Raw genomic sequence first — 24,755 nt, forward strand, 5'->3', positions numbered from 1 at the left:
TCAGTAAGGAAGGGTAGGGACTCACGGCTGCATAGACAGTAAGGGGTTTCTTTTACATAGCTGCTAATATCAAATGTAGATACCACCATTACTGTACAATTTTCCAGTGTAAGGATGGAGAAACACGAGGGATAGTAAGCCAAAGTCTGTGCCCTAGGGTAGAAGCTGAGGTCAGTCATACGCTTTCCCACAATGCACCTGTAAACGGAGATGAAGGCACAGATTCTGGAAGACAGTCGTTTTGTATTGGATTAACAGCAGACATACCTCTGTTAGGGATCCCAGTATGTAGTTCCCCCCAAATTTAGACACTGAAGCCCATTTTAGTGAATGAGGTGGGGCCTTTGGGGGATGAGGTCATGAACACAGGGCTTTCATGACGAGATAAGTGGCTCTGCGTGGAGGGTGTGTACACACACCAGAGCTTGCTCACTTCCTTTCCTCTGCGTTGGACAGAGAAAGAAAAGTGGTCCTTTGCGAGCCTGGCAGGTCACCTGATTACACTGTCATGCTGGCTCCAGCTTCAGGAAATGCAAGCAAATCAATTCCTCTGACGTAAGCCACCCACTGTGCGAGAGTCTGCTATGGCAGCCCTGGCTGACACTGCACCCCACAGTTGGAGCTGGTCTGACTCAGTTAAGGTTTCTTCAAGCACCAGATGTGTACACTGCCAGAAGATCACACTGACAGAGACTTTGCGATGCCTTGGACATGACAAAATCTAATGTTAAGTGGGGTCAACAGGCTACAAATCATGGCTTCTAGAACAGTCTTAGTTATGTTGGGAGAAAAATCAGGCAGGAAAACCAAACCCTACAGCGTGCTGGCGGTCAGCGCCTCCCTCTGGGTGGGACTGCAGGTGGCTGGTATTTTGCTTTCCCTGTTTTGCAATGTTTTCCAAATGTTGTATGATGAAAGCATAATGCTTTCAGTATACAAAAATAAGTACATGGCACCTGAACTGGGGCCACTAACCCGTCACTCTCATCTGCCGCTCTGAGTTCTACGAACGCCACAAGTCCTCAAGGAACAACTGAGATGAGGGCTGGCTGAGGTTCTTTCAGACAACTCAGGGCCCTGCCTCTCCCAGGAGAGTCCAGCACATAACCTCTCCCAGAGGAGGAAGGGCAAGTAGAGGGGCCTAGCTCCTGACTCCACCGGCAAATGTCAGGCCCTGGTGGAGGGATAGTGAGAGACCGGAGCAGCTCTCGTTTTACAAAGGATTCTTCAGATGTGAGCAGGGAAAGATTTACAGTGTTCTTGGGTATTCCCTGAGGCTCTCCTGATGGAAGAGTGGAGAAAAATCACACTTTTGTTAAGTTGAAGATGCTGGAGGAAAGGGCCTGAGATCTACCCGGTGTGTTTCTGCCCTAGCAAAACAGAGAGTGAGTGTCAGGGGGCAGGTGAGATGAGAAGAAGCAAAGGCTGCTGATGTCCCCCATGCTGGAAGCTTCCTGAGCCCGATCTCTCTCCTGCTGCCCCTGTTCCAACAGGACAAGCTCCTCTGTCCAGTGTGTTCCAACCAGCAAGAGTCCTCCATCCCATCCTGGGCACAGGATGAGACAAGCCTGGTCAATCACCCTGCAAGGATGAATCTACAGTGCAGTAGGATTGCCAAGTGCACACACAGTAGGTCCTCACAACAACACTTGGGTCAGATAAATGATAGGCTGTGGTTGTGGAGACCAAGTAGCTCCTGGTGTATAGAAGGTCCTCAAGATTGTCGTAGCTAATATTGTTGTAAAAGATAAGGTATGGCAGTTATGTGGAATAACAGGTCATGATGTTTGTGCTTGCTGAGGAACAAGGCATCATCAGGTAGCATGGTAGTAGGCCTCAATGCTGACAGGCAAGACATCCCCCGGCACGCAGTAAGACTTCATGTCACCTGTGACCAATGAGGTAAGGCATTGTCTCTGATATAAAATAAATCCCAGTGACACTTGTAGACTGATGAGAGACAAAGCTTGAGCTGTTTCACAGTAGGTCCAAAGAAATGACCGACAGGCCTGACTGGGCGATATAGTAAATATTACCCCACAAGAAATCATAGCCACCATAATTACCATGATACAGTCAGGGGATAATAATGGGAAGAGCACATAGTCTACCCAGGCTAGCACTTATCTATGGAGAGGCAGAGCTGGGCTGGTAGCTTGTCCTCTCAAAGAGATGCTGTATGACTGGAGAGCGAGACCACACCCTGATGGGTAGTATAGGTCAAATGGGACTGTGGGTTTAAAATCCTTTATAATCCTTTGTTCATAGCAGGTGCTCAGCAGAGAGCAGAGCCTCTCCCCATCGCCCCATGGGACTCTTCATAGAGAAGGTACCACAGAAAAGCATTGTCTGAGAAGTCAGAGGGGAAAGCGAGGGAAGAAAGCAGAATGCTGCAGTGAGCATCAGCATCATTTGTATTCTTTCTCGCAGGCAACTGGTCGACTCCTCTTGGTCAGTTCTATAAATAGGCGGGCAGCAACCTTGAGAAAGAGAGGAGGTTAATGCCTTTGATGAGAGCACCATTGTTGCTGCTGCGGAGGTGTAACCTGGAGTGCCTGTGCCAGAGTCCCCACGATGCCTGCTCCTGTGTTGCATAGGAGGGCTGCCTAAAAACCTGAGAAGAGAAGGGACAGAGGGGTGAGTGTACAAGACACTGCTCGGGACACGGGGCTAGCCCTGAGCAAGTCCTAGTCCCTGTAAACTTCAGCTTCCTCATTACATACAAGGCTGTGGGGCTGCCAGTCACATCCCTCAGACCACTCTGGACTTCAATGGGGATAACTGTGGCTTTCAGTGGGTCGGGGAGGGCAAGAACATCAGCATCTTCTGTGGTTGCTGTATTTTTCTGGAGAACCAGATAAACAAGATTCCTGAGCCAGAACTTCCAGTGCCCAGGCAGGCTTTAAACACAGCCTTGGCCCACTAGAGTTGGACGGAGCATGCCTGCCATTCTACCCACTCTTTAATCAACTAAAAGTGCATGTCTGGTGGGAAGGCTCTACAGAGTCAGTTGGTAACTAGTCTCCACCCTGACTCATCTCAAAGGGTGCATTCTGAAGAACAGCTGGGGACAGCCACTCTGGCCTTCCACACTGACTCAAGACGGTTACCTTGACTCCTGTGCTTCTGGCCATCTGGGGACAGGAAGGTCCCACTCATAGTTAGGAATGCCAAGGCAGTCACTACACCTTGCTTAGCAGAGCGCACCTGGTAGCCTGCAGACTCAGGTGTCAGGGAAAACCACAAAGACCTCAGGCTGGTGAGGCAGAGTGTCACACTTGTCTCTGCCACGTGTGCAGTCTTACTAGGAGAAATAAAGTTTCTTCTTGCCCTTGCTGGGCCTCCATTTTGCCATCTAGCAATAAACAGGTTGGATTTTGTGACTGGTAAGATACTAACCAAATGGAATTCTAAATCTGTCTGACTCAAGGCCATATAGTGGTCATCCAGGAGAGCAGAGTGGCCAGGGCCTTGGAGACGCGTGGGGATAGACACCAGGCAGGACTGTGGACATGGCCTGGGAAACTCTTTTTGGCTTTCCCCCATTCTGGGGCTGAACACTCAGAATTGCTGGCTGCTGTTCTTGCCACGTCCCTGCCCCATACCCTTGAACCTGGTGTATGTAAATTTGGGACTTTGTCAAAGGAAAGAGGGGTTCAGAAAAACCAAAACCAAGGCATGTAGAGGAAGCACCCCAGGCATGCCAAGAGGCAGACCACAATTTGGGTTTAACAAAGGCACCTGAAAGCCAGGGACCTCTCTAATGGAACGGTGTCCTTGCTCAACAGCCACTTTTGCATGGTCAAAAGCACAAACACTTCCATAAAAGTACCAGGCATTGCTTGTGTGTGTTGCTGACCTCTGTCATCAAAATTCCTCCCTACAACAGTAACCCTGGGATCAGCCTTCTGCATGGAGCGATTCAACATGCTACAAGCTGGAGATCATCATTCCACCCCCTCTGTAGGTAGAGAAGGCCACTGCAGGTGAGGACTGCCACCACTGCCACCACCCACAACTGGAAAAACTGGACCCAGGGGCTTTCCTGTGCTCTTCCAGTGCAAATCAGAGCAGTCCCAATCTGACCTGGCAGATGGCATGGGGCAGATGCTCTCCATCACCAGACCCACGCCATGATAATTGAAATATGAATTATGTGTGCATGTCTCCACACATGGTGCTCTCAGGAGGCAAATCACCTCGCTCTGCTCTTTGGAGAGAACTCTGACGTCCAACATCATAGGTCAGAATGACACAATTTCCAGTAGAGGACAGAGGAATAACCTGGAAAGGCCACAGTGCAGTACTAAAGAGGCATGCTAACAAAATGATGGGTTGTGCTCAAACACATGCCCAGACACAAACGTGAAACAGGCCACAAGGTCACAAGACTCTCAGTGACGACTCATGCGCAAAAGAAGCTTTGCCACATCCTAGGAATGACACGGAATTTCAGGATTCAGACCTCACAGGCCAGGCTCTTCTCCATGGGAACAGACTCTAACCTTGCAAAAGAACTACTCTAAGACCTGGGTTAGTGATCTAGAAAGGAGAGGATGGAGCATGACCACTCTTCCTGACCACACCTTGCCCAGGGTCAGACACACTGGAAAGGGATCCTAGCTCTACTGATAAACTGCTGTGGAATAGGAAGCAAACCACCTAACTTTCCTGTGCCTGTCTCGGCATGTAAGAAGGAATTGTGGAAGGGGGTTAGTAAGATAACACACACTGCCTAAACAGTAGCTAGCACGTAGTAGGCCTTACTTCCCTACCTTGCTATTTCTGAGTCCCATCACCCCTGGAAGTGTTCCTAGTCAGTTGTGACTGACTCTCTCTTCCAAGGACACCCAGCATGCTTCTGTGCTTCTGTTGCAGCCATGCTCTAGGTGATAAGTCAAGTCCGACACGACTGGAGAGATGGCTCAGTGGTTAAGAGCATCGACTGCTCTTCCAGAGGTCCTGAATTCGATTCCCAGCAACCACATGGTGGTTCACAACCATCTGTAATGGATGCCCTCTTCTGGTATGTCTGAAGACAGCTACAGTGTACTCATATACATAAAATAAATAAATCTTTAAAAAAAAAGAAAGAAAAGAACCTTAAGGCACATAACATGTACTGATTTCCCTACTATATTGCCTCACGTATCTCCAGCACACACTTAAGAGCTAAGAGTGTGTCTGTAGACCCAGCACCAGGCAGAATAGAGGGTAGGTAGTCAGGGAGCAGAGACAGGTAGATGGAGGAACAGCTTGCTTGAATCAAGGAGCTCCCACTGCAGTGAGAGACACTGTCTCAAAAAAATAAGGTAGATAGACATTGAGGGAGAACTCAACAGATGCTGACCTCTGACCTCTACATATGTACACCTACAACATACATATCCATTCATCCACTCTTCCATCCATCTATTTACCTCCATCCATCATTCATTCTTCCATCCACCCACCTATCCATCCTTTCATCTGTCTATCTAGTGATTAATCATGATCAACTGATTGATCGATCTATCCATCCACCCACCCACCTATCCTATCCATCCTTCCACTCTTCTATCTGCATATCTATCTATCTATCTATCCACCTACTTATCCATCTATCCATCCATCCATCCATCCATCTGCCTGTCTATCCATCCAGCCAGCCATCTACTCATCCATCATGATATTTACTTAAGTCTATATTATCAGGAGCTCCCAGAAACCTATTCAATAGGACATAGACAAAGCAATTTATTAGACTTGAAGTCACAGACTGAGATCATCAGCCTACAGATCTCCACATCAATGAAAGCACGAACCACTAGGACTCATGTGAAGCAGAGACACATCACCAGAGAGCCACGCCCACAAGTACCAGCTTCCCAGGCATGACATTGAGCAATAGTGGTAGCGCATCATGGTACCACTGGATGGTTCAGTGAGCCAATGAATACCTAGGGGGATGTCTCAGTAGATAAAGTACTTGCTATTCAAGACTGAGAACCTGAGTCTGGCTCTCTAGCACCCACATAAAGCCAAGAGTGTGTCTGTAGTCTCAGCACTCGGTAGGGTGGAAGGTAGGTAGTCAGGGAGCAGAGACAGGCAGATGGAAGAACAGCTTGCTGAATCAAAAAGCTCCAAGCACAGAGACTGTCTCAAAAAATAAAGTGGACACCCAACAGATGCTGACCTCCATGTGCCCATATGGGTGAGTGTACCTATCACACACATGTAAATCACACACACATGCTATAATAAAATAAAGTGAAACAAACTTATTTGGTGCCTGTGACAGATGTTAGGAGCCCAGGGGGTCAAGCATTATTCTTACAAGGAACACAGAGTTCCACTTTGTCTTCTGTCCCTTTTGACTCAGTCTGGCACCTTGCAAAACCATCTATGGATATCTACACAGCTGTCTCCTGTGCCTTGGAAGATGGCTCAGCGTCAGAGGGCTTGTCTAGCATTCTGTGAACACCCTGACTTCAACCCCCAGCACCGAAAAAGAAAAAAAAAAAGAAACCAAAAACCATCTTTTTGTTCATAAATGAACTCATAATGGAAATTTTATGTTCATTCATTCATTCACTCACTCATTCATTCTTTACTGCTTTTGGTGTTTGGGGACAGGGTCTCATTTAACTCAAGGTTGGCCTCAAAGTTCTGATCCTCTTGCCTCTACCTGTCAGGGGCTACAACTATAGGTATGCAAAATCATGCCAAACTCCGCTTTCTTTTAGAAGAAAATTATTTAGGGGGCTATTTCACAACCAGTTCAGCAGCAATAAGCTCATGGGTTTCCACACTGTAGGAAAGTACTCAGCCAGCATGGAGTTCTTACTCCTCTAACACTGGACACTTGGGGTTTAGCTTCTTCCCAGTGGAGATATTTGTGACTAACATCCTTCCAGTTACAGCCTTGAGTACATATGTATCTATTTTTCTAGATTGGGCATCTTCATTTTTGTACAACCACAGTCTCTGGGAAGATAGCCCCAGGAGAAAGCTCTCTGCCTGTTGTGATTCCAATGGTCACCTGCAGGGGGAAGCAATCGCAAAATCACAATGACAGCCACAGTCTTCCTTTTGCACAAATGAGAAAAGATGTGCGTTACTCAAGGTCAGAAAGAGAGTAAGAGGCAGAGCCTGAATATGAATCTAGGGCTCTCCAAACACATCCTCACACCCTCGCTAGGGTAGGGGTTCAGGTACTGCAAAGCAAACTCTATACCTTGTCCCAAATAAGGGAAAGTTTTCAAAGGGAGACATAGGATTTGTAGGCTGCACAGTCCTCACTGCCTGAAATGGCCTCACCATTCAGCCTGCTTCTAGAGCAAGGAGAACTGGCAGTGTGGACTCTGCCCCAGCAGCGTATTTCAATGACATGAGAAATGAAGCTCTAATGTGCAGTGTCCTTTTGTGTTAAGGACCTCTAACTGTATGAACCTCCAGCCTCCTTTTGGCCTCCAGACCAGCACCGCAGAGTGGCCAAATCCTTTCAGAATGAGAACGGTTCACCTCCCTTCCCTGTGGCCTCTGAGCAACCAAGCAAGCTTCCTTTTCCGGTGGCACCCGCGCGTGCCAGCCCTGCCCCCTGGCAGCTGCATCCCCTGAAGGCCACCTGAGCTTTCTCTCGGTGTCAGGTGCTTCTTTTCCACTTCGGGCCTCTGCACGTGGGGCTCCTGGCCCAGCAAGTTCACCTTGCTACGTTCTTACTACAGGCAATCATTTCATCCACCGTTGTTCCTAACAGACTGGCAGGCAGAACATTCCTCTGGCTTGATCTCGGGTGTGTCCAGGGGTAGAAACACAGGAGGATTTGAGCAAAGGGTTCCACATAAAGTGAACAGGCAGTAATGCAAGCAAGAAAGCCTTCCTCTTAGGGTTGGCCACCAGCGAGGATGTTACATCTCAAGCACCGTGACTTCTCCAGTAAAATAAAACAATTCATTTCACATTTCACTTCACTTTTTTTTTTTTAAACTTGTGTTAAACATCCCAGGCTAGAATCTCAATCATGGGCTTCCTGCCTTTGCTGCTGCTTGAATGCTAGGACTTTAGCACTCAGCTACTGATCTCTTTTTTTCGTTTTGATTCTAGAAATCTCAGAATTCAATGTAAAGGTGAAACACACACACACACACTTTTGTGTCTCTGTGACTTGTGTATGGTATATTCATTCATGAGAGTGCTGGCACCCACCTCGCGCCTGTGAGAATTCAAGGATAATCTTGGATGCTGATCCTCACCTTCCACCTTGTTTAAGATGGGCTCTCTTTTGAGACTCAGGAGATGATGGCTCAGTGCTTATGAGCACTTGCTGCTCTTGCAGAGTCCCCCCAGTTTGGTTCCCAGCGCCCATACAATGGCTTAAAATTGCTTCTAATTCCAGCGCAAGGTGGTCCCGAGCCCTTCATTGGCTCTTTGGCCATTGCGTGCATGTGGTACACATACAGACAATGCTCGTTTGTGACCCTCCATAGGCACTAGGCGGGCACATGATGCACGTATGTATACACGAGTACTCAAAGCACCCCTACACATGAAAATAAGTCTTTTAAAAACAAAAAAATAAATAACTAAAAGCTCCCTGCCCCCGTTCTCAACCTCACACACCAGGCTAGTTTCTGGAGAATTCTCCTGTCTCCACCCCCATCTTGGCAAAGGAGTTGTGGGACTACAACTACTGTACTGCCCCCTTTTATCCCGCTCTGAGGATTAAGCTCAGGTCCTCACAGCTGTGTAGCAAACACCTTTCCCACCAGCATTTTCCCAGAGGCCCTCTAATCATTACAGTCTAATATAATCTCTGAGCCCTCTGACTTTTTTTTTTTTTTTAAAGGACAGGATCTGTCTGTATAGCCCCGGCTACTCTGTCAAACAGGCTGGTCTCGAACTCCCAAGGCTCCACCTGCCTCTGCTTCCTGAGCACTAGGATCAAAGGTGTGCGCCACCATGCCCGGCTCCCTCTGCCTTTTTAATGATGCACTTTTAAAGTTTACGTCACTTAGCACCTATTACCTGTGTAGGAATACTAAAACATATATAAAAATAAGTAAATTAATCAGGTAGAGTGTGGAGAGGGTGTTAAATCTCACCACTGTGGTTGATCTTCCCTGACAGACGATGGAGGATGAACACGTGACCCTGAAATCTTAGCACAGGTCTAGGACTAAAAACTTCTGTGCAGTCAGAGGCAGAATACTTCCCACAATAACTCTGATGTCTCCCTCCTCTCCCGGGTTTGGTCTAAGAATACACATGAGTTATATACATCCCCTTACACAGAAGTCGCACACTGTTATTTCTGTATTGTCTTGGGATGACGGCATACTTGTTTTGTGGTCTGGTAAGAATATACAATCAGTTAACCACAGCTTCGTGACAGCGTCACCAACATCTGCATGCCACCTTGGGGACCACAGGCTGTATGGTCTACTCCAGATCTGTATGCTTGAGCTGTTTCAAACATGGAGAAAACACCTTCCCTCAGGGAATCTGGAGGAGTCCTCCAGGACCCATTCCTGAACCACAGCTCAGTGTAAACATCTGGAAAGAACATGTCATACACAGGAAGGAAAACTTCAAGGAAACATGATCCCATGCACAGTGAGAAATGGGTAGTGTGGTAGCCCTAGGAGGAAGACTAGAAGGTGATGAACAAGTGGGAATTTCTTTAATGTTATGAAATTTGCCTTTCAAGGGGCTCCTGGAGCCCTACCCCTCCCTGGGGAACCGTAGGTAACAGTTGCTGGGGGAGGGAGCATGCATCTTCATAGAGGTCGCCACTGGAAAGTTGCTCATGGTCTTGGAATAACCCATCAACCAAGCTCCTGTTATCAATCCTCTGGAACCCACCGAGTCATACACACAAAGACCATGGAAGAAGGTGTGCTAATTAGGTAAAGGAGGTCAGGGGGGATGAGAAGGGAATGAGAGGTAAATATGAACAAAATACACTACTATGGTCATGAAGAATGAAACCTACCGCTATGTATGTATCCTAACAAAACAGAAAGGAGCTTAGCCTTTTAGGAGAGTCTCTCTGGGTTTGTTCCCTTTCTCTTTCTGTTGAGTCTTTCATCTTCTCCAAAGTCTTTTGGAGAGTGTCAATGGGTTCACAATGGAGTGTTTTATGGCCTGGGATCAATGTCCAGAGTACATGTCTGTGCTTTGTGAAAGAAATCTTCACTCCTGTCCTGGGAACGTAGATCTCAGGACCCAGATTAGACATCTAGAAGCCCCATTCTTCACCGCCATCACGCCTAATAACTTAGTGGGTTGCAGCTTTCTGTTCAAAAGCAATTATAAACCATCAGCCAGGAAAAAAAAGGGGGGGGTTGAGGGAGATGACTCCCTGACCTTGGAAGGAATCTGTAAAAAATCTGCAAGGGAGCCATGGGTGACAGTGACCACAACTCACAAAATGAAGACAGAGATGCTTCCAGAAAGACATCGATTGCTTTCAATGTGAGTCTTTTTAACTGCTCACAAGGTAGCCTTTTAGTGCCTTGTAATCGAAATAAATTGCTTTTCAAATGCTCTTTTAATTTTTGTCTTCTTATTCCCTCCCCCTGCCTCTCACACACACACACACAGTAACAATGCTCTAGCAATCATAAATACAATTGCTCAAGATGAGTCTCAATGGGTTTGCAATGGAGTGTTTTATGGCCGGGGATCAATGTGCAGAGTACACGTCTGTTTCTATCAATGTCAACATCTTGGCCTAGGAGCAGGCACATGGAGGGGCTGATTTTCCCCCGAGACCTGTCCTAGCCTCAGCCCTCCAGCCCTCACTGTTTGCTGACCTTTCTCGGCTGAAAAGGCAGCGGGCTTCCAATTTAATTCAAGTTCAGCCTCAAGAATATGAATGCAAGGTGGAGAACCAGCCATCTTTTAAAAGCCAACCCAGCAGATGTCAGAAAGAAAAAGATTGATAAAGTTGATGACATCTAATACAAAACTTGTGATTAAATAGACATACATAGAATCCCAATAAGAAGTTGCATACCAAGAAAGTATAAATACAGCCACAAACCACAGACACAGAAAACGGGATAGTGTTTGGTTTATCAGCTTGGAAAAAAAAAAGAAAAGAAATACAACATCCAGTGTGGGCACAGATGCTAAGAAATGAGGGCTCTCACATAGGTGGGAGGGACTATCAAAAGCCAATCTCCTTCCTAAGAGCCATTTGGCCACAGTTACCAAAGGTCTAAAAATTATGCCTCTCCCCTGAGCCAATACCACCCTCCAGAGAGATCGCCCAAGGAATTATTACCGACGTGCTTAAAGATTAATGTGTCACAAGGTAGAACGAGGCAATATGGATAACACTGAAAACACAAGCTACTCAACCAGAAGAAATTAGTTAGATAAATCACACAACTTCCTTTCGACATATTATGTGATCATTAAAAATCACACACTAGAAACATTTGTCAAGGTGGGAGGACTGTCTTGATACATTACTGAGTAAAAGCAGCGGACAGACAACTGTACAACTGCAGCCAGACAGGCAGGTGTGTAGAGACTCCCAAAATGGTTCTCCAAAATGGGGAACTAGAAACACACAAGTCAAATTATAAACAGAAAGCACTGGTAGATGGATTACCTATAACCTAAGACCTCTCCGCTTTTTTCTTCTTTTAAGATTCATGAATCTGAGTATTTTACCTGCATGTACATGCGTGCATACCACATCCAAGCTTAGTAGGTACAGAGGTCAGAAAAGGGCATTGGTCCCCTGAAACCACAATTATGTATTGGTTATGAACTGCCATGTGGTACTGGGAACAGAACTCAAGTCTTTTGCAAGTGCAGCAAATGTTCTTCATCTCTCTCCAGGTTCTTCTATTTTTTTTTCTTATGTATGTGCTTTTCTGAACCTGAGAAATTATTTCATTTATTATTGTGTGTATGTATGGCTTGTGTATAAGGTATGTGTGGGTATATACATGCAGATAAGAGAACAAAATTATGGAGTCTCTTCTCTTCTTCCACCTTTATGTGGGTCTTGGGAATTGAGCCTGGTTGCCGGGCTCCATATTAGCCCTTCTATTAGCTGAGGTATCTCGCTGGCCTACCACTTTTCAACTGAACCCTTATATTGTAGGTCATTCAAATAAATAAAGAGGGACGGACACACACACACATACCCCTAGGCAAGCATTTTACTTTAAAGACCCAGGCAGACTTTTCTGAGGAACACAGCAAATTGGACCTTAGACTTGTCCAATCAAATGCATGGTGGGTGACCAGCAGCTTTTTACAGAGGTGAGTCCCAAGTCTGCTGATCTGGCTTTGATGGATGTGTGGATAAAGTCAGGGAATGCACCATATAAGATGATTCACCAGACACTGGACTATGCTTACTGGTAGAGGGGGGAGCAGGGATTTGGGGTGAGCTGATGGTCATCTAGCAGAGAATTTTCATGGACGGTGCACAAAATAACACCCTGACAAAGCCGGGTATAGTGGCACATGCCTTTAATACCAGCACTGAGGCAAAGGCAGGAGGATTTTTGTGAGTTTGAAGCCAGCCTGGTCTAAGTAGAGAATTCCAGCCCAGTTAGGGGTGCATAAAGAGACCTGATCTCAAACAAAACAAAGCCAAGCAAAACAAAAAAAAATAAGTAAACAAACAAAACCCAAAACCTCAACACCTGACAAAGGCCGGAGAGGAAGAACAGAAAGTTAAAAGGACAATTAGAGGGGAAATGTGGGCATGACTCTTATCCCCAAAGTCTACCATGAAATACAAAATACCCAGGAAAGGCAGGGTGGTCAAATTCTGAGTTTTCTGCCTCCTTGTTGGGCTTCCTCATCAAATGGCTGCACAGGGATGGACAAGGTAGACAGAGGTGATGGCAGAGCACAGATGGGCAGTGGGAGGATGGGTGCACTGAGGCTTGGTGTGTGGAGTACACTTCAGGACCAGTTGGGAAAGAAAAACAAACAGACAAACAACTGTCTGCAGGTAAAAGTACACGAGGCCAAGCACTCTGGAGGTAAAGTTAAAAAGTCTGACCCTTGCCTTGAGATTTAACAACTCAAGAGCAGGGTTCTAGAGAAGGCAAGTCCCAAACAGAACGAAAGACAAAGCAGAGGGGCACACTTCGAGGAGGGCAGCGGCCATGATGATGATGATGGTGATGGTGGTGGTGGTGGTTCTGAGATGCCTTGTGAAGGATCCGGCTCACACAGTCAGTCCTACTGTTCTGGGGATGGAGCCATCATCCCCATAGGAGACTGACAAAGAAAGGTAGGTCAAGGCTACTGATGGAGAACATGAGCATATATTGGAGTCAAGAGAAGGGACATCAGAGACAGCGGGGCTAGAAGGTGAGGGAGGGGTAGAAAGAATCCGTATGTATTGACCACAGGTAAGCCTGGGAGAGGTCTTGGGAGAAGAACTAGGGGGACAGTGGGGCTCCAGGAAGATAAGTTATGAAAGTGCTGGTATTTGCAGGGGGTGGGGGGAGAGGAAGGAAGGCAAGGAGAATCAGTTGAGTCCACATACTACAAAGGAGCCCCACCCTGGCAGAAGGAAAGCCCCTATCCTAAGGTCTGAGAGCACTCTTGCACAGCTACATGGGAGATGAACTTCTAAAAACTGGACCATATTTCTTAATCAGAAACCTTAAAGTGGCCTTGCGTGCCATTGCCTATGTGGTTTAAATCAATTACAAGGATTTCTTTTTTCCTTCTTGTTCAGTACAAAAAGCCTGTGCTATCAAATCAAACTCTCACCTGCGTTAATTGCTTTAATGGGCTCTGGAAATAGCAGCCTTCTCTCCGCCAGCATGGGGACCCCTGGGGAGCCCATCAGGGAAGGATGCTGAGAAGACCTGGGACAAACAAGGCTGGCCTCTCTGGGCTGCTAGGCCATGCATCCATCCCATCGGCCTCCCATTATTTAAGGCCTCACTCGAAAATAATCAAAAGGCAGGTGGGAACACCCAGTTCCATTTATCCACGGAGCTTTCTTGTGGCTATAAAGCAAAACTGTAGATACCAGAAGCCAGATAGGAATCATTGCATTTTAAAAAGAAATGTGGAGACGCCGACTACACTGTGCACATGACTCTGCAATTCAAGCAGCTACAGGCGACCGCACAGGCCCCAAGTCCCGCTATGTTTCTTCCAGTCATAGTTAAAAGCAAAGCAAAACAAACAAGCAACAGAACCCAAGTAATTAAGCAGGCACACTAAAAGGTTGTCGGAACAACATTAGAGCCACTGCTATTTTCCACTATGGTGCTTGCAGTGGGATGCCCATGGCCAGATTTTTCCCGACGTTGACTATGCGATGATATAATGAACAATGGCGTGCTTGTGAGGAGCGTGAGCTATATTCAGTATTGGGGATGGCTGAGTCACAGAGAGACAAGGAGGCCTGCCCAAGCTCACAGCTAAGGAACACTAACAGGTGAATCCAGACCCATCTCCAAACTCCATCTACAGGCCACTTTCCTTTAGGCTTTACCATGTATCAGCTGACCTTACCCATGAGGATAACGCTCAAAGGGGGAATAGGGTTGGGTGGGGCTTATGAGGGTTGCTGGGTGGGCCCAACTTGTTCTTTGATTTTGAGATAGGGTCTCCTATAGCCCGGGAGTTAGAGAACTCCATATGTAGCCAAGATGACCTTGAATTTCTGATTCTCCTGCCTCAGTTTCTCCAGTGCTGGACCTATAGGTTTGTACCACCACACACAGTTTACATGGTCCTACAGACTGAAGGCAGGACTTCACATATATGGGGCAAGCCCTCTACCAACTAAATACATCCCCAGCACCTCTGGGTAAGTTTGTGTGTGGATAAATGTTGTTAGAGGTGAGGATCCTGAAGCAAAGCAGGATTCCCCAAACTTCAGTGTGGGTGTGGCTTGGGCTTTTTGGGGGTTAGGGGGTGGGTATCAGTTCTAACTCAGGCTTAAAGTTAACATTTGTGAATTAACAAGTTAGCAGCACACTCTACATAATTATAAACACCCCCTTTTCCTACTACTAATTAGTTAGCTTGCATATTTATTTATTATTTGTTTATTTAGAATCTTTCTATACAGTCCAGGCTGGCTTGGCTCTACCTGTGAAACTCAGGTTGGCCTCAAATACACGATCCTGACTTGCCTTCCTAGAGAATTGGTTCCAGGCATGTGTCCTCATACCTGGCTGCAAGTGCCCTTTCTAACATCACTTCCCTATGTCCCTTCTTGCAGCTGCAGCTTTAGAACCCAGGAACAAGGCCATCTTGGGACTATGTGGGGAAGATTGATACATTTGCCTTGCATTCTGAGTCAAGAGGATGCTGATATTAGCAAAGTCAGGTGGGGAGGGAAGAAAAGCCATGAAGCTGGCTGCCAGCTGAAGCCCAGCCACAGCCAATTTAGCAGAAGGAACAGGAATTCTCAACGGAGGAGGAGGCAAAGGTGCTGGGCCTGGAAAAGAAAAGAAATGGACTCACTTCTACATTCTTGAAGGATGCTGCGTTGAAGGGCAGGTGTGGTTACCGGAGGCCTAGCTTGGTACATGCTGGGGCTTCCTGAAGCTTAAAATTGCATTAATAAAAGCCCCAAAGCCAGATGAACCTCACCCCTAAATTGGCTCATTGATTGCATGGGAATGCATAAATGGTTCTATTTTGGAACCACAGACACAATCACACTGCTGAAATAACTCTCTTCTGGGAACGTGGCTTCAAAATGAAGAGCAAAGTGATAAATTTACTTGCCAACAGGGTCTCACAGAGTGGACGTAGGCCACAGAAGGTGGGAAAAGTGGTTGCCTCCCCAGACATACACTACGGTTTTTAAAGTCTTTAAGTGAAATACAAGTAGAGGGTTTTCAATGTTTTTTCCACTGGCCCTTTGCCAGATATGCAGAACCATCTTGGAAGGAGGCAGGTGGAAGTTCTATGCCCATTTCACCATGCTGTGAGCGAGGTCCAGTCAACACCATGCAAAGCACACAAAATGGTTTACAGCTTCCCCTGGGTTTCCATCCAGTGTCTACACATGAACTTCCTTAGATATCACACTAAGGAATGAAGGAATCCTTACTAGCCAGGGTCAGGACACCATTTATTGAGGTGCCTATAGGGAGCCACTGGAGGCATGCTGGGCCTATGGGAACAAACATGGCAGTCAGTATTGGCTGTCTCAAAGCTTTTATGTGGTAGGGAGTTAGATGGTTGGCACACATAAGGAATTGCCAGTCTATGGTAACAGATGTGCTGAAAGGAACCAAATGAGGATCAAGGGTTAGAAAGATGGCATGGGGTGAGGGTACTGCTTTCAGGATGGTGGCAAGGATATACAAAGGCATCAGGATGTCACAAGCTTGAAATGCTTGGTGACCTGTGGATGCCACTGGAACTGTGCCCTGCTACTTGACATGCTAGGGGCAGGGGTTGTGACCTACTCCTTGTGACTCCCAAAGTCACAGTCTTGTGGCTCAGGGAATGCATGCGACCAATTCTCTATAAGGGCAAGGCAGGACCATGTATTTGAGGCCAACCTAAGTTTCACAGGTAGGATTTGTAGCTCAGGCAAATGTCCCTAGTGGACAATGAGATGAGCAGAAACATATCTCTTTGCTGAGGTAAGGGTCTCTGAGTAACTTCAAATGGCCTCCATTATCAGGCTCAAGTTAAGTCATCTGCCTGCCTGCCTCTCAGAGGGGTTCTGACACTGCCTTCCAGGATGCTGACTGCATAGTCCTTAGGCTAGCTTTCAGTTAGGAACCTCCTAGACTGTGATCTTCCCTCTCCCTTCCCTCAGAGGCAATGAAATGGCACAGGGGGGCCAGAACACCTGCTCGCTGCAGACGTCATCTACTAAAGCCAAGATGGAACTGTAGAGAAGGCCAGCTCAGCTCTGCAGGATGAGGGCCTGGAAACACATACATAGCAACTGTAACAAGTTCACCCCAGTAGAGATGCAACCTGGGGGAGGCTGTAAATGGTTGGGGGCGGGGCATGTAGAAGGCATCTTCATCTTGCTCCATTTGGCTATAAACTTAGAAATGCTCTTCAGGGCTGGGAAAGGAGCTCAGTGAGTAAAGTGCCAGCTGTACAAACACCAGGATCTCTGTTCAGATCCCCAGCACCCAGGTACAAAAGCCAGGTGTGGCAGTGAATATTCATAACGGTAACTGTAGCTCTGGGCTGGGGGAAAAAGGGGGAATGCTGATTCCTGGAGCTCACTGGCTAGTCAGTCTAGCCAAATTGTTGAACTACGGGTTCAGTGAGAGATCCTATCTCAAAAAGTAAGGTAGAGAGCAATAAATAGATGAGGACACATGATATCAACCTTGGCCTGCTCCCTCCTTTCCCCTCCCTGTCTCTGTCTTTGTCTCTGTCTCTCTCTCACTCACACACACCCTTACACCCATAAATCTGATCTCAAAAAATTAAAAGAAAAAGGTAAGGAAATCAAAGGCAAGGCGCAAGTTCTCTGACCCCCGGCCCTGCTGCCTGCAGCTGGTAGCTGGAATGCAGGGAAGGCAGTGGAAAGCCTGCCTCACGCTCTGCACCTGCCCACCTGTGAAAGTAAAAGGAAATGTTGCAGCCCAGAAACTTCTAGAAAGCACCCCCACCCCGTGGCACAATTAGACATCTGTGTGAGCTTAGACTCCAGCTTGCATTCTCGCTTGGGGGTTTAAAGAGAAAAAAAAAAAAAAGAAAGAAACGGGCATGCGAAGATTGGTATTTCAGCCTCCAGCTCCTTCTAGCCATTTAATGTCATTTCTTCTAATCAGATTCTTTGGTCCTGGCTGGGGACTGAAGAGATGTGCCTAAGCAATGGGGACCAAAAGCCATAAAAGAGCCTTGCTAGAAAGCCAGTTGGAGCCCTAATCCCCTCCGAATGCCAGCTTCGATGCAAAGCCCTATGCAGGATGAAAGGGAGATTAGGAATCCAGGAAGACATGCATGAGCAGACAGGAGAGCACATGGATGACTGGCCTGCACTTGACAGATGCACGTGGGGCTGTGTTGCTGTGTGGCTAGAGGCAGATAGGGACACACAAAACCCTGGGGTATGCGGGAGGGGGGACCCCCACACTTCTCTCTGCAACTCCATCCAAATGAGCACCTCAGGCTAGTCATAAACAGCCCTGGGTCTGTCAGCAGATGGAGATGACAGAAGTAACAAAGCTGATTCTCTACCTCTTTCATGTCCAGCTTCAAGTCAGAAGACAAGAAATCTACCGGATCGTCAGTGCTTCGATACAAAGGCAACATTGGGAAAACGTTGCTTTGATTTAACAGCAAATAACCGGCTGCAAGAGGATTTGCTTGACACAAGCATCCTTTTCTAAAGCCTCAAGTGCCAGCCTGAGCCAAGTAAATATACAAGACTACATTAAAGACACAGACCCTCTTCCTGGGCCTGCACTATGGGCATGAGGCAACCAAGGGCTTTCTGAAGAGCGGACTCTGCACATCACAGCTGACAGGATTCCTGAGAACCAAGAATTGTTGCAGGGCCAGAGAGGAGAGAGTGTATATACTCATGGTTTCCAACTGGAGCTCAGGAAGAGACCAAGTGCAGAAAGTAGGCTTCACATCCAAATCTGGAAGTGGTAAGAGTATATAGTGGCTTCACTAACCAAGACAATGTGTCATTGTAAAATGACAACTGTGTCATTTTTTGAACCTGCTGAACCAAATATAATGACTTGTATTAATTTTGACAGATTCTCTCTGGGTTATTATGCAAAAAGGGGCAAAATGATAGTTCTAATTAATTGGAAGGGCCCACAAACACTTCTTAATGTCTGGAACATTTCAGATTCTAATTTGCTACTCAGATTTACCTGTGGGAATGCTGGGACTGCAATGAAGGTTGTTTAATTTTTATGAAGCAATTCTTGCATGTGTGCATGTGCACACAAGTACACACATGCGCTAGTACACACACACACACACACACACACACACACACACACACACACACACGTGCTCGCGCATATCCTAAGTACGTGCTTGCGCATATCCTAAGTACTGCTGCTTATATCAACAAGGGACTAAAAGAGCCAGTGGGTGAGTGGACTTGATCTCCGGTGATCCCAAGATGCTCCTGTTTGTGTCCCAGTCTGACTGGCAATTCCCACTCCCTTTGGACTCACACCAGGGCTGGTGTTCTTGGGTCGAGAGATGGGGGTGAGAGACGACAGCAGGGCCCATCAGTACAGTGTGTAACACATGGATTTCCTGATTTAGCACAAAGTTACCCAGGAGTGCCAAGCTTCTCTTCTCCCAAACCTTAGCCAATTCTTTTTGCTTTAATTGAAGGCAATTCCAAAAGAACAAGAACACAGCAGATCAGATGGTCTACATGCCTTCTGGGTAGCACATTTCAAGCAAACCACAGACTTCCAGAGCTGGGAAGGACCTTGGACAGCAACCCGGAGCAGATCATATCAGAGACTAGTCCAAGGTCACACCTAGCAAGCGTTCAGCAGAACTTAATGCAGCAAGCAGTCTACGAACTTCTTGGCTGACTGATTTAACGTATTTGGCTGGAGACCTTTGCAAAGTATACTTTTTCTTTTAAATGACTAGTTTGAATGTTATTCATTCCAAATAGCTTTCCCCCCCCCCCTCTCAAAAAATCAAACATTTCAATATAATTCTAAATAGTAAGTGACTTGCTTAATCTGGACCTGTCACTGTTGATTTGAAAGCTGCACTTTAAGAGAGGAACAGTAACCCTGTGGGGCACAGGATAAAATCCTCAGCAAATAGCTTGCATGTCAATAGATGTAAGATCTATCAGGGAAAGAAGCTAAATAAACTTTGTTTACTTGATCCCTCCCTTAAAAGCTGTGTTCCTCTTTGAAGCTCAGGTGCTCCAACACTTTGATTCTTAGAGTTTATTTTAATTGGATTCTCTTTCTGTTGTATATACATAGAATTAATCTCTCTTCCAGGAGAGTTCTGAGGTTCACTTCCTTTCTGCATCATAAATGAAAAATATAGATTTTTTTTTTTTAAAACTGAAAAGCGTCCTGCACTAATAGAATAGGGAGATTCTGGAACAGAAGCAAGATATGTGTAAACATGCAGGGACACTGAATGAAGCCTGGAGCCCAGCTAGAACCACTGCCCACTGACCTCGGAGCCCTCTGAGCCCTAGGGCTCATGGCTGACCCCACATACAGAATTCCCAGGTGATGACAACTTGTGTCTCCTGAGTCTCAGAGAAGGGACTTTCTGCATTTTGTACAACTACGTCAACAGTTCTCCAGGTGTTCATGTACACACGATGCAGTGAGTGGTGTCCGCTGTTCTAGATTACCACTGTAAATTCTGCCCTCTTTGTTACTTGGTTTTTGGATGCTACAACACCCATGTTGCCGGATGCTTCCGAAGGGTCCTGAGATCATGTGTCTGACACTGGTTAGAAGAGGGGCCCCCTTGGGCCAGAAGCACATTGCTCTTAGTAGTCAGGAGGCTGACAACAGACACGTGAGTCAGCCCAGCTCACACAGCCTCCTGGGTTGCAGATGTCACAGTTCAGGGATGGTCCTGCTCTTATCTCATTCAACCTCGGGGTAACGTGTTCCAGTGCGGGCTTCCTAAACTATGCTTGGAGAGTGGGACCATCCCTCCGTAAGCAGAAAGCAGGAGCTGGTGCTGGGTGCTCCCCAGAGCACAGCTCAGGGAAGTGGAGGCATACAGTCCTGATAGTATCCTCTTTGAGGCCAGAAACTGCATGCTACAGTCAGATCTGAGGTGTAAACTGAAGAATGAGCCTGCGTGGCTCATGTTCAGGTGGCCTTTGCAAAGTCTCTCACCTAGTGATGATTAAGTGACTCCAGGCTCTGTAAATTGCCACTAAACTTGAATCCCTGTTTATAAATGACATTTGGATCGAGTCTCTTTAGAACATAAATTTATCATTTTGGGAACTTGGACCTCTTAGGAGAACACTAATGGACAATTTCGTCATAGATATATGGGATGCAAGATAAAGAGGAGAGAATATGCTGGGGGAGGTGCATGGGAGAATGGGAAGCCCACGAAGAGCTTTCTCAGCTGACCCTAGAATAATCAAAGTCCATTAGGCTTTCTCCAGAAACGGTTGAGAATTTTTCAGAAACCTCGGGGGCCTCCCAAAAAGGGGTCTCTGAGTAGAGAAGCAAATGAGCCAGGCCAGTGTCAGAGACAGACTGTGGTAGCCAAGGTGCACACACAAGCAGTCAGCCCAACTTACCAGGCCAGGAGTCACTGAACACCACCCAGGAAGCAGCCCCGGACTTTTGCTGCCTAGGAGTTTCCCAGAGGCCAGTGTGCCCTTTTTGGTACAACTGTGTGAGGTGGACCAAGAGACTGGGGAATGGGGTGGGAGGGGCTCACACCACAGGCCCACCCAAACCTGGGGAAAGCATTTCTCAGCACAGGATGGATAACAAGCTGTCGTGCCCTTCCTTCAAACTCCTCACTTCTTGTTTAATAAGCAGTAGGGCTTAGGCTAAATACTTAGGAGAGAAAGCTCCCTGGATTCACCCACAGACCAAACACTGTAGCTCATACTCCAACTGGCTGGCGTTCACTCACCCTGGGCGGATAAGATTAGCAAGCATGAATGCTCCTCCAGACAAGCAGGATTAAATTCCTACTAGCTGGTGGTGGTGAGGTTATTTTTCTCAATTGACAGAAACATTTAAAAAAAAGAAGAAAAGAGAAAGAGAGAAAGAGAGAAAGAGAGAAAGAGAGAAAGAAAGAAAGAAAGAAAGAAAGAAAGAAAGGAAAGAAAAGCCATGCACAGTTTCATGGGACCGTGGGTTCATTTCTGACATTCAGGGGAGAAGCCTAGTTTGCAACAAAGTTAGGAGCCACTTCTCTGGTCTGGCTTATTCCAGCATACACCAGCTAGCCCACAAATAGCAGGATCAGCTCCAGCTCTGTGTCCTCCTCCTGGGTCACTAGCAGTGGGGCAGAACTAACTTTCAGAGGCAAAAAGCCTACAGGATCCAGAAAGCAGCACAGCAGCAAAGAAGATGGGAGAGGGGGTGGGGGGCAGGGGAACATCAATTACCCAATGTCAAACAGGGGCTCTTTTCTAACGCTTCTGAGGATCCCCAGCCTTTCTCCCATTTTATGACCAGACATTTGCTTATGTGATACTGTGTGTGTGTGCCTTAGCCCTTAGGTCACCCAAGGCAAGAATAACCATCTCCTCCGTGCTCAGAACACCTATCTGTGCCACAAATTAGATGTTCCTCTTTTAAAATCGGTGTAGAGAGGCAAAACAAACCAACAACAAAGATCAGAAAGGTCCGGCGATTTGATATAAAAGACAGCAGCGCAGGGCAACCGAAGAGGCAGCACTGAACTGCCGGTACTGTCCCTCTAACACTCCCATAAACCACAGCCCTACCTTGACAGCCTCGGCATGGGTCACCCGGGCTAGAGATTTATCGTTGACGCGCAGAATCTGGTCCCCGACCCGCAACCCTTCCTTCTCTGCCAGGGAACCCGGCTCCACCAGAGACACGTAGATGCCCACGCCGTGTTCCGAGCCCCCGCGGATGCTGAAGCCCAAGCCCTCGTGGGCCTTGGCGCGCCGCAGGCTCACGAGCCGCACCTCCCCGGGCCCCGCGCCGTCGGGAGCGGCCCAGGCGGGCTGCCTGTAGGGGGTGGTGGCGGGCAGGTAGAGGCCCTCGGCCGTGTACTGATCGAAGAGCAGCTGGTCGGAGCGCGGGATGACTAGACGCAGCATGGGCAGCAGACGCCGCTTGACCGGGCTGTCCAGCAGGACGCGCAGGGTGCGCACCAGGTCGAAGACGTTGCGGCGCGCGTGGTACGCGTTGAGGCAGTGGGTGAACTGCTCCCGCTCGGGCTCGCTCAGCAGCGCCGTGAGCGCCTGGTGCAGCTGGCGCACGTTGGCAGACAGCAGCCGCAGCCCCGCGCCCCCGCCGCCGCCCGCCGCCGCCGCCGCCGAGCCCAGCGAGCCGGTGGAGGACGAGCTCACCGACAGGCCGTCCAGCTGTGCGTTCATCTCCCCGCCGGGGCCCGGCCGCACTCGGGGCGCGCGGCGCGGGGCGGCTGCTGCACCTGCGACCAGCGGCGCGACAGCTGGATTGCCGGGGGCGCGGAGGTCACGGCTGGAGTCTGGGTTTGGGGTAGACGCGGAGACGCTGGTTGCAGTCTAGACTGGCCCGGAGAGCGGAGACGACGGCTGCAGGATGGGTTGGGGAGGTGGAGCGGTTGGCTGGATTCTGGGGAGATGGCAGGGACCGCGGCGGGTGTCCCAGGGGCGCGAAGGCAGGTGAAACTGGAACTCGGAGGACGAAGAGACGGCGGCTGCAATCCTGAGGACGGTGGAGCGATCCTGGGGTAGAGGGGACAAAGAGTTGGCGCCTGGAGGCCGGAGGTCGCGGAGACTGCGGCTTGAGGCCGTGGGGGAGCGGGAACCAGCAGCTACATGCCGGAAGGCGCGGGGACCGCGCGTGGCCGCAGTGGGGGGGCGCAGCCACGCCGCCCGCCCCGTCACACCATGCCCGGGGCTCCCCCAGCCGAGTTTGCCCGTTCTTCTAGGGCTGGGGGACCCCAAAGTCAGAAAGAAGTTTGGGCGCCGGTCAATCTAGTCTCAGAGTCCAGAGCGGTCTCAGCCAGAGGAGCCACGCGGGCGTCCGGCGCGGGGTGCGGGGCATGTCCCGGGCCGCCCACCATGCAGCAGCCCGGGCCCCCCGCGCCCCAACGCCGCCCGGGCGCACACGGAGCCACGCGGCCGGGAGCCCGGACTTTGAGAACTGTTGAGCAGCTCTGGGCCGAGTCTTCCAGCGAGTTCCGACGCCGCCGCCGTCGCCAGCCGGGACTTGGCCCCGCCCCCCTCGCCCCTCCCCCTCCCCTCCCCTCCCCGTCCCCCCGCGGGCTCTTCAGGAAATGACGTCCCGCCTGGCGCGCCTGGCTGTTGCCTGGAGACGGGGTGAAACAGTCCGGCCCCAGGGAAGAAAGGGGTGAAAGTGGGAGTAGCAGCAGGAGGAGCCCTGGGGCCCCTGCCAAGCCTTCCCACTTGCCCAGCCCAGGGGTAAAGAGATGGGGGGGGTCCTAAAAACTGCGCTTTCTGGCGATCACAGCTCAATCCCAGGGTCGCTTTGGAGCAATTAGCCGGTTTGCCAATTCACAATTGGGGAAAATGGCCAACTTTTGGCCTGTAAAATAATAGATGCTTCATGCTCCGCTTTTCTGCCTTAAAATGTTGCTCCTGCCGCTGGCACACGTGCTGACTACAAGTTGAAGTGCGTATGTGGACGATTATCGGTCACCTGCTCTGCACATGAGGAGAATATAAGCCACACAGGTGCCAGCAGGAGCCAAGTCCTGTGCTGGGATAGATCAGCCTGCGGCTCTTCCTCGGGTGCTCACAGAGTAGAGGAAAGCAAGGAGCTGTTAGCAGAACTGTAAAGTATGCAAACACACACAGATGCATTTAAAACTAAGTCTGAAGTAGGAATGGCACTTGTACCAACAGTTGTGTCCTGCTTGTGATCTTTTCCACACTGGGAACTGGGTGAAAGTCACATGGCAGCTCTATATACAGCCTTTTTAAAAAAAACTTTTTTTTTTTTTTTTTTTTTTTTTTGTGGAAAGATGCCAGAAGACAAGGTCTGAAGTCTGTCATTGGACACCCACTCTCCTAAGCAGGATCACAAGAGAAATTCAGGGCTTCTATTCAAAGGAAGTATCCTAAGAAGATCCATAGTGCTTGACCCAGTCACCACTACATGTCATGCATATCTCTTTAAACCTGA

General features: G+C 48.4%; 1 protein-coding gene across 14 annotated transcripts in view; it reads right to left on the reverse strand.

Moving 5' to 3' along the window:
• Positions 1-23,819, reverse strand: part of Whrn (whirlin) — an 85,652-nt gene extending 61,833 nt beyond the window's left edge. For all 14 annotated transcript variants that reach the window (XR_004120847.1, XR_004120849.1, XR_004120848.1 and 11 more), the window contains exon 1: positions 22,379-23,819. Coding sequence is in view for 10 of the 14 variants with exons in the window: in XM_031377638.1 (XP_031233498.1) it covers positions 22,379-22,999 (621 nt within the window). In the remaining 4 variants the exon portion in view is untranslated. The remainder of the gene's footprint in view (positions 1-22,378) is intronic.
• Positions 23,820-24,755: the final 936 nt, after the last annotated feature.

This window comes from Mastomys coucha, unplaced genomic scaffold (genome assembly GCF_008632895.1).
Source record: "Mastomys coucha isolate ucsf_1 unplaced genomic scaffold, UCSF_Mcou_1 pScaffold18, whole genome shotgun sequence".
Taxonomy (NCBI): domain Eukaryota; kingdom Metazoa; phylum Chordata; class Mammalia; order Rodentia; family Muridae; genus Mastomys; species Mastomys coucha.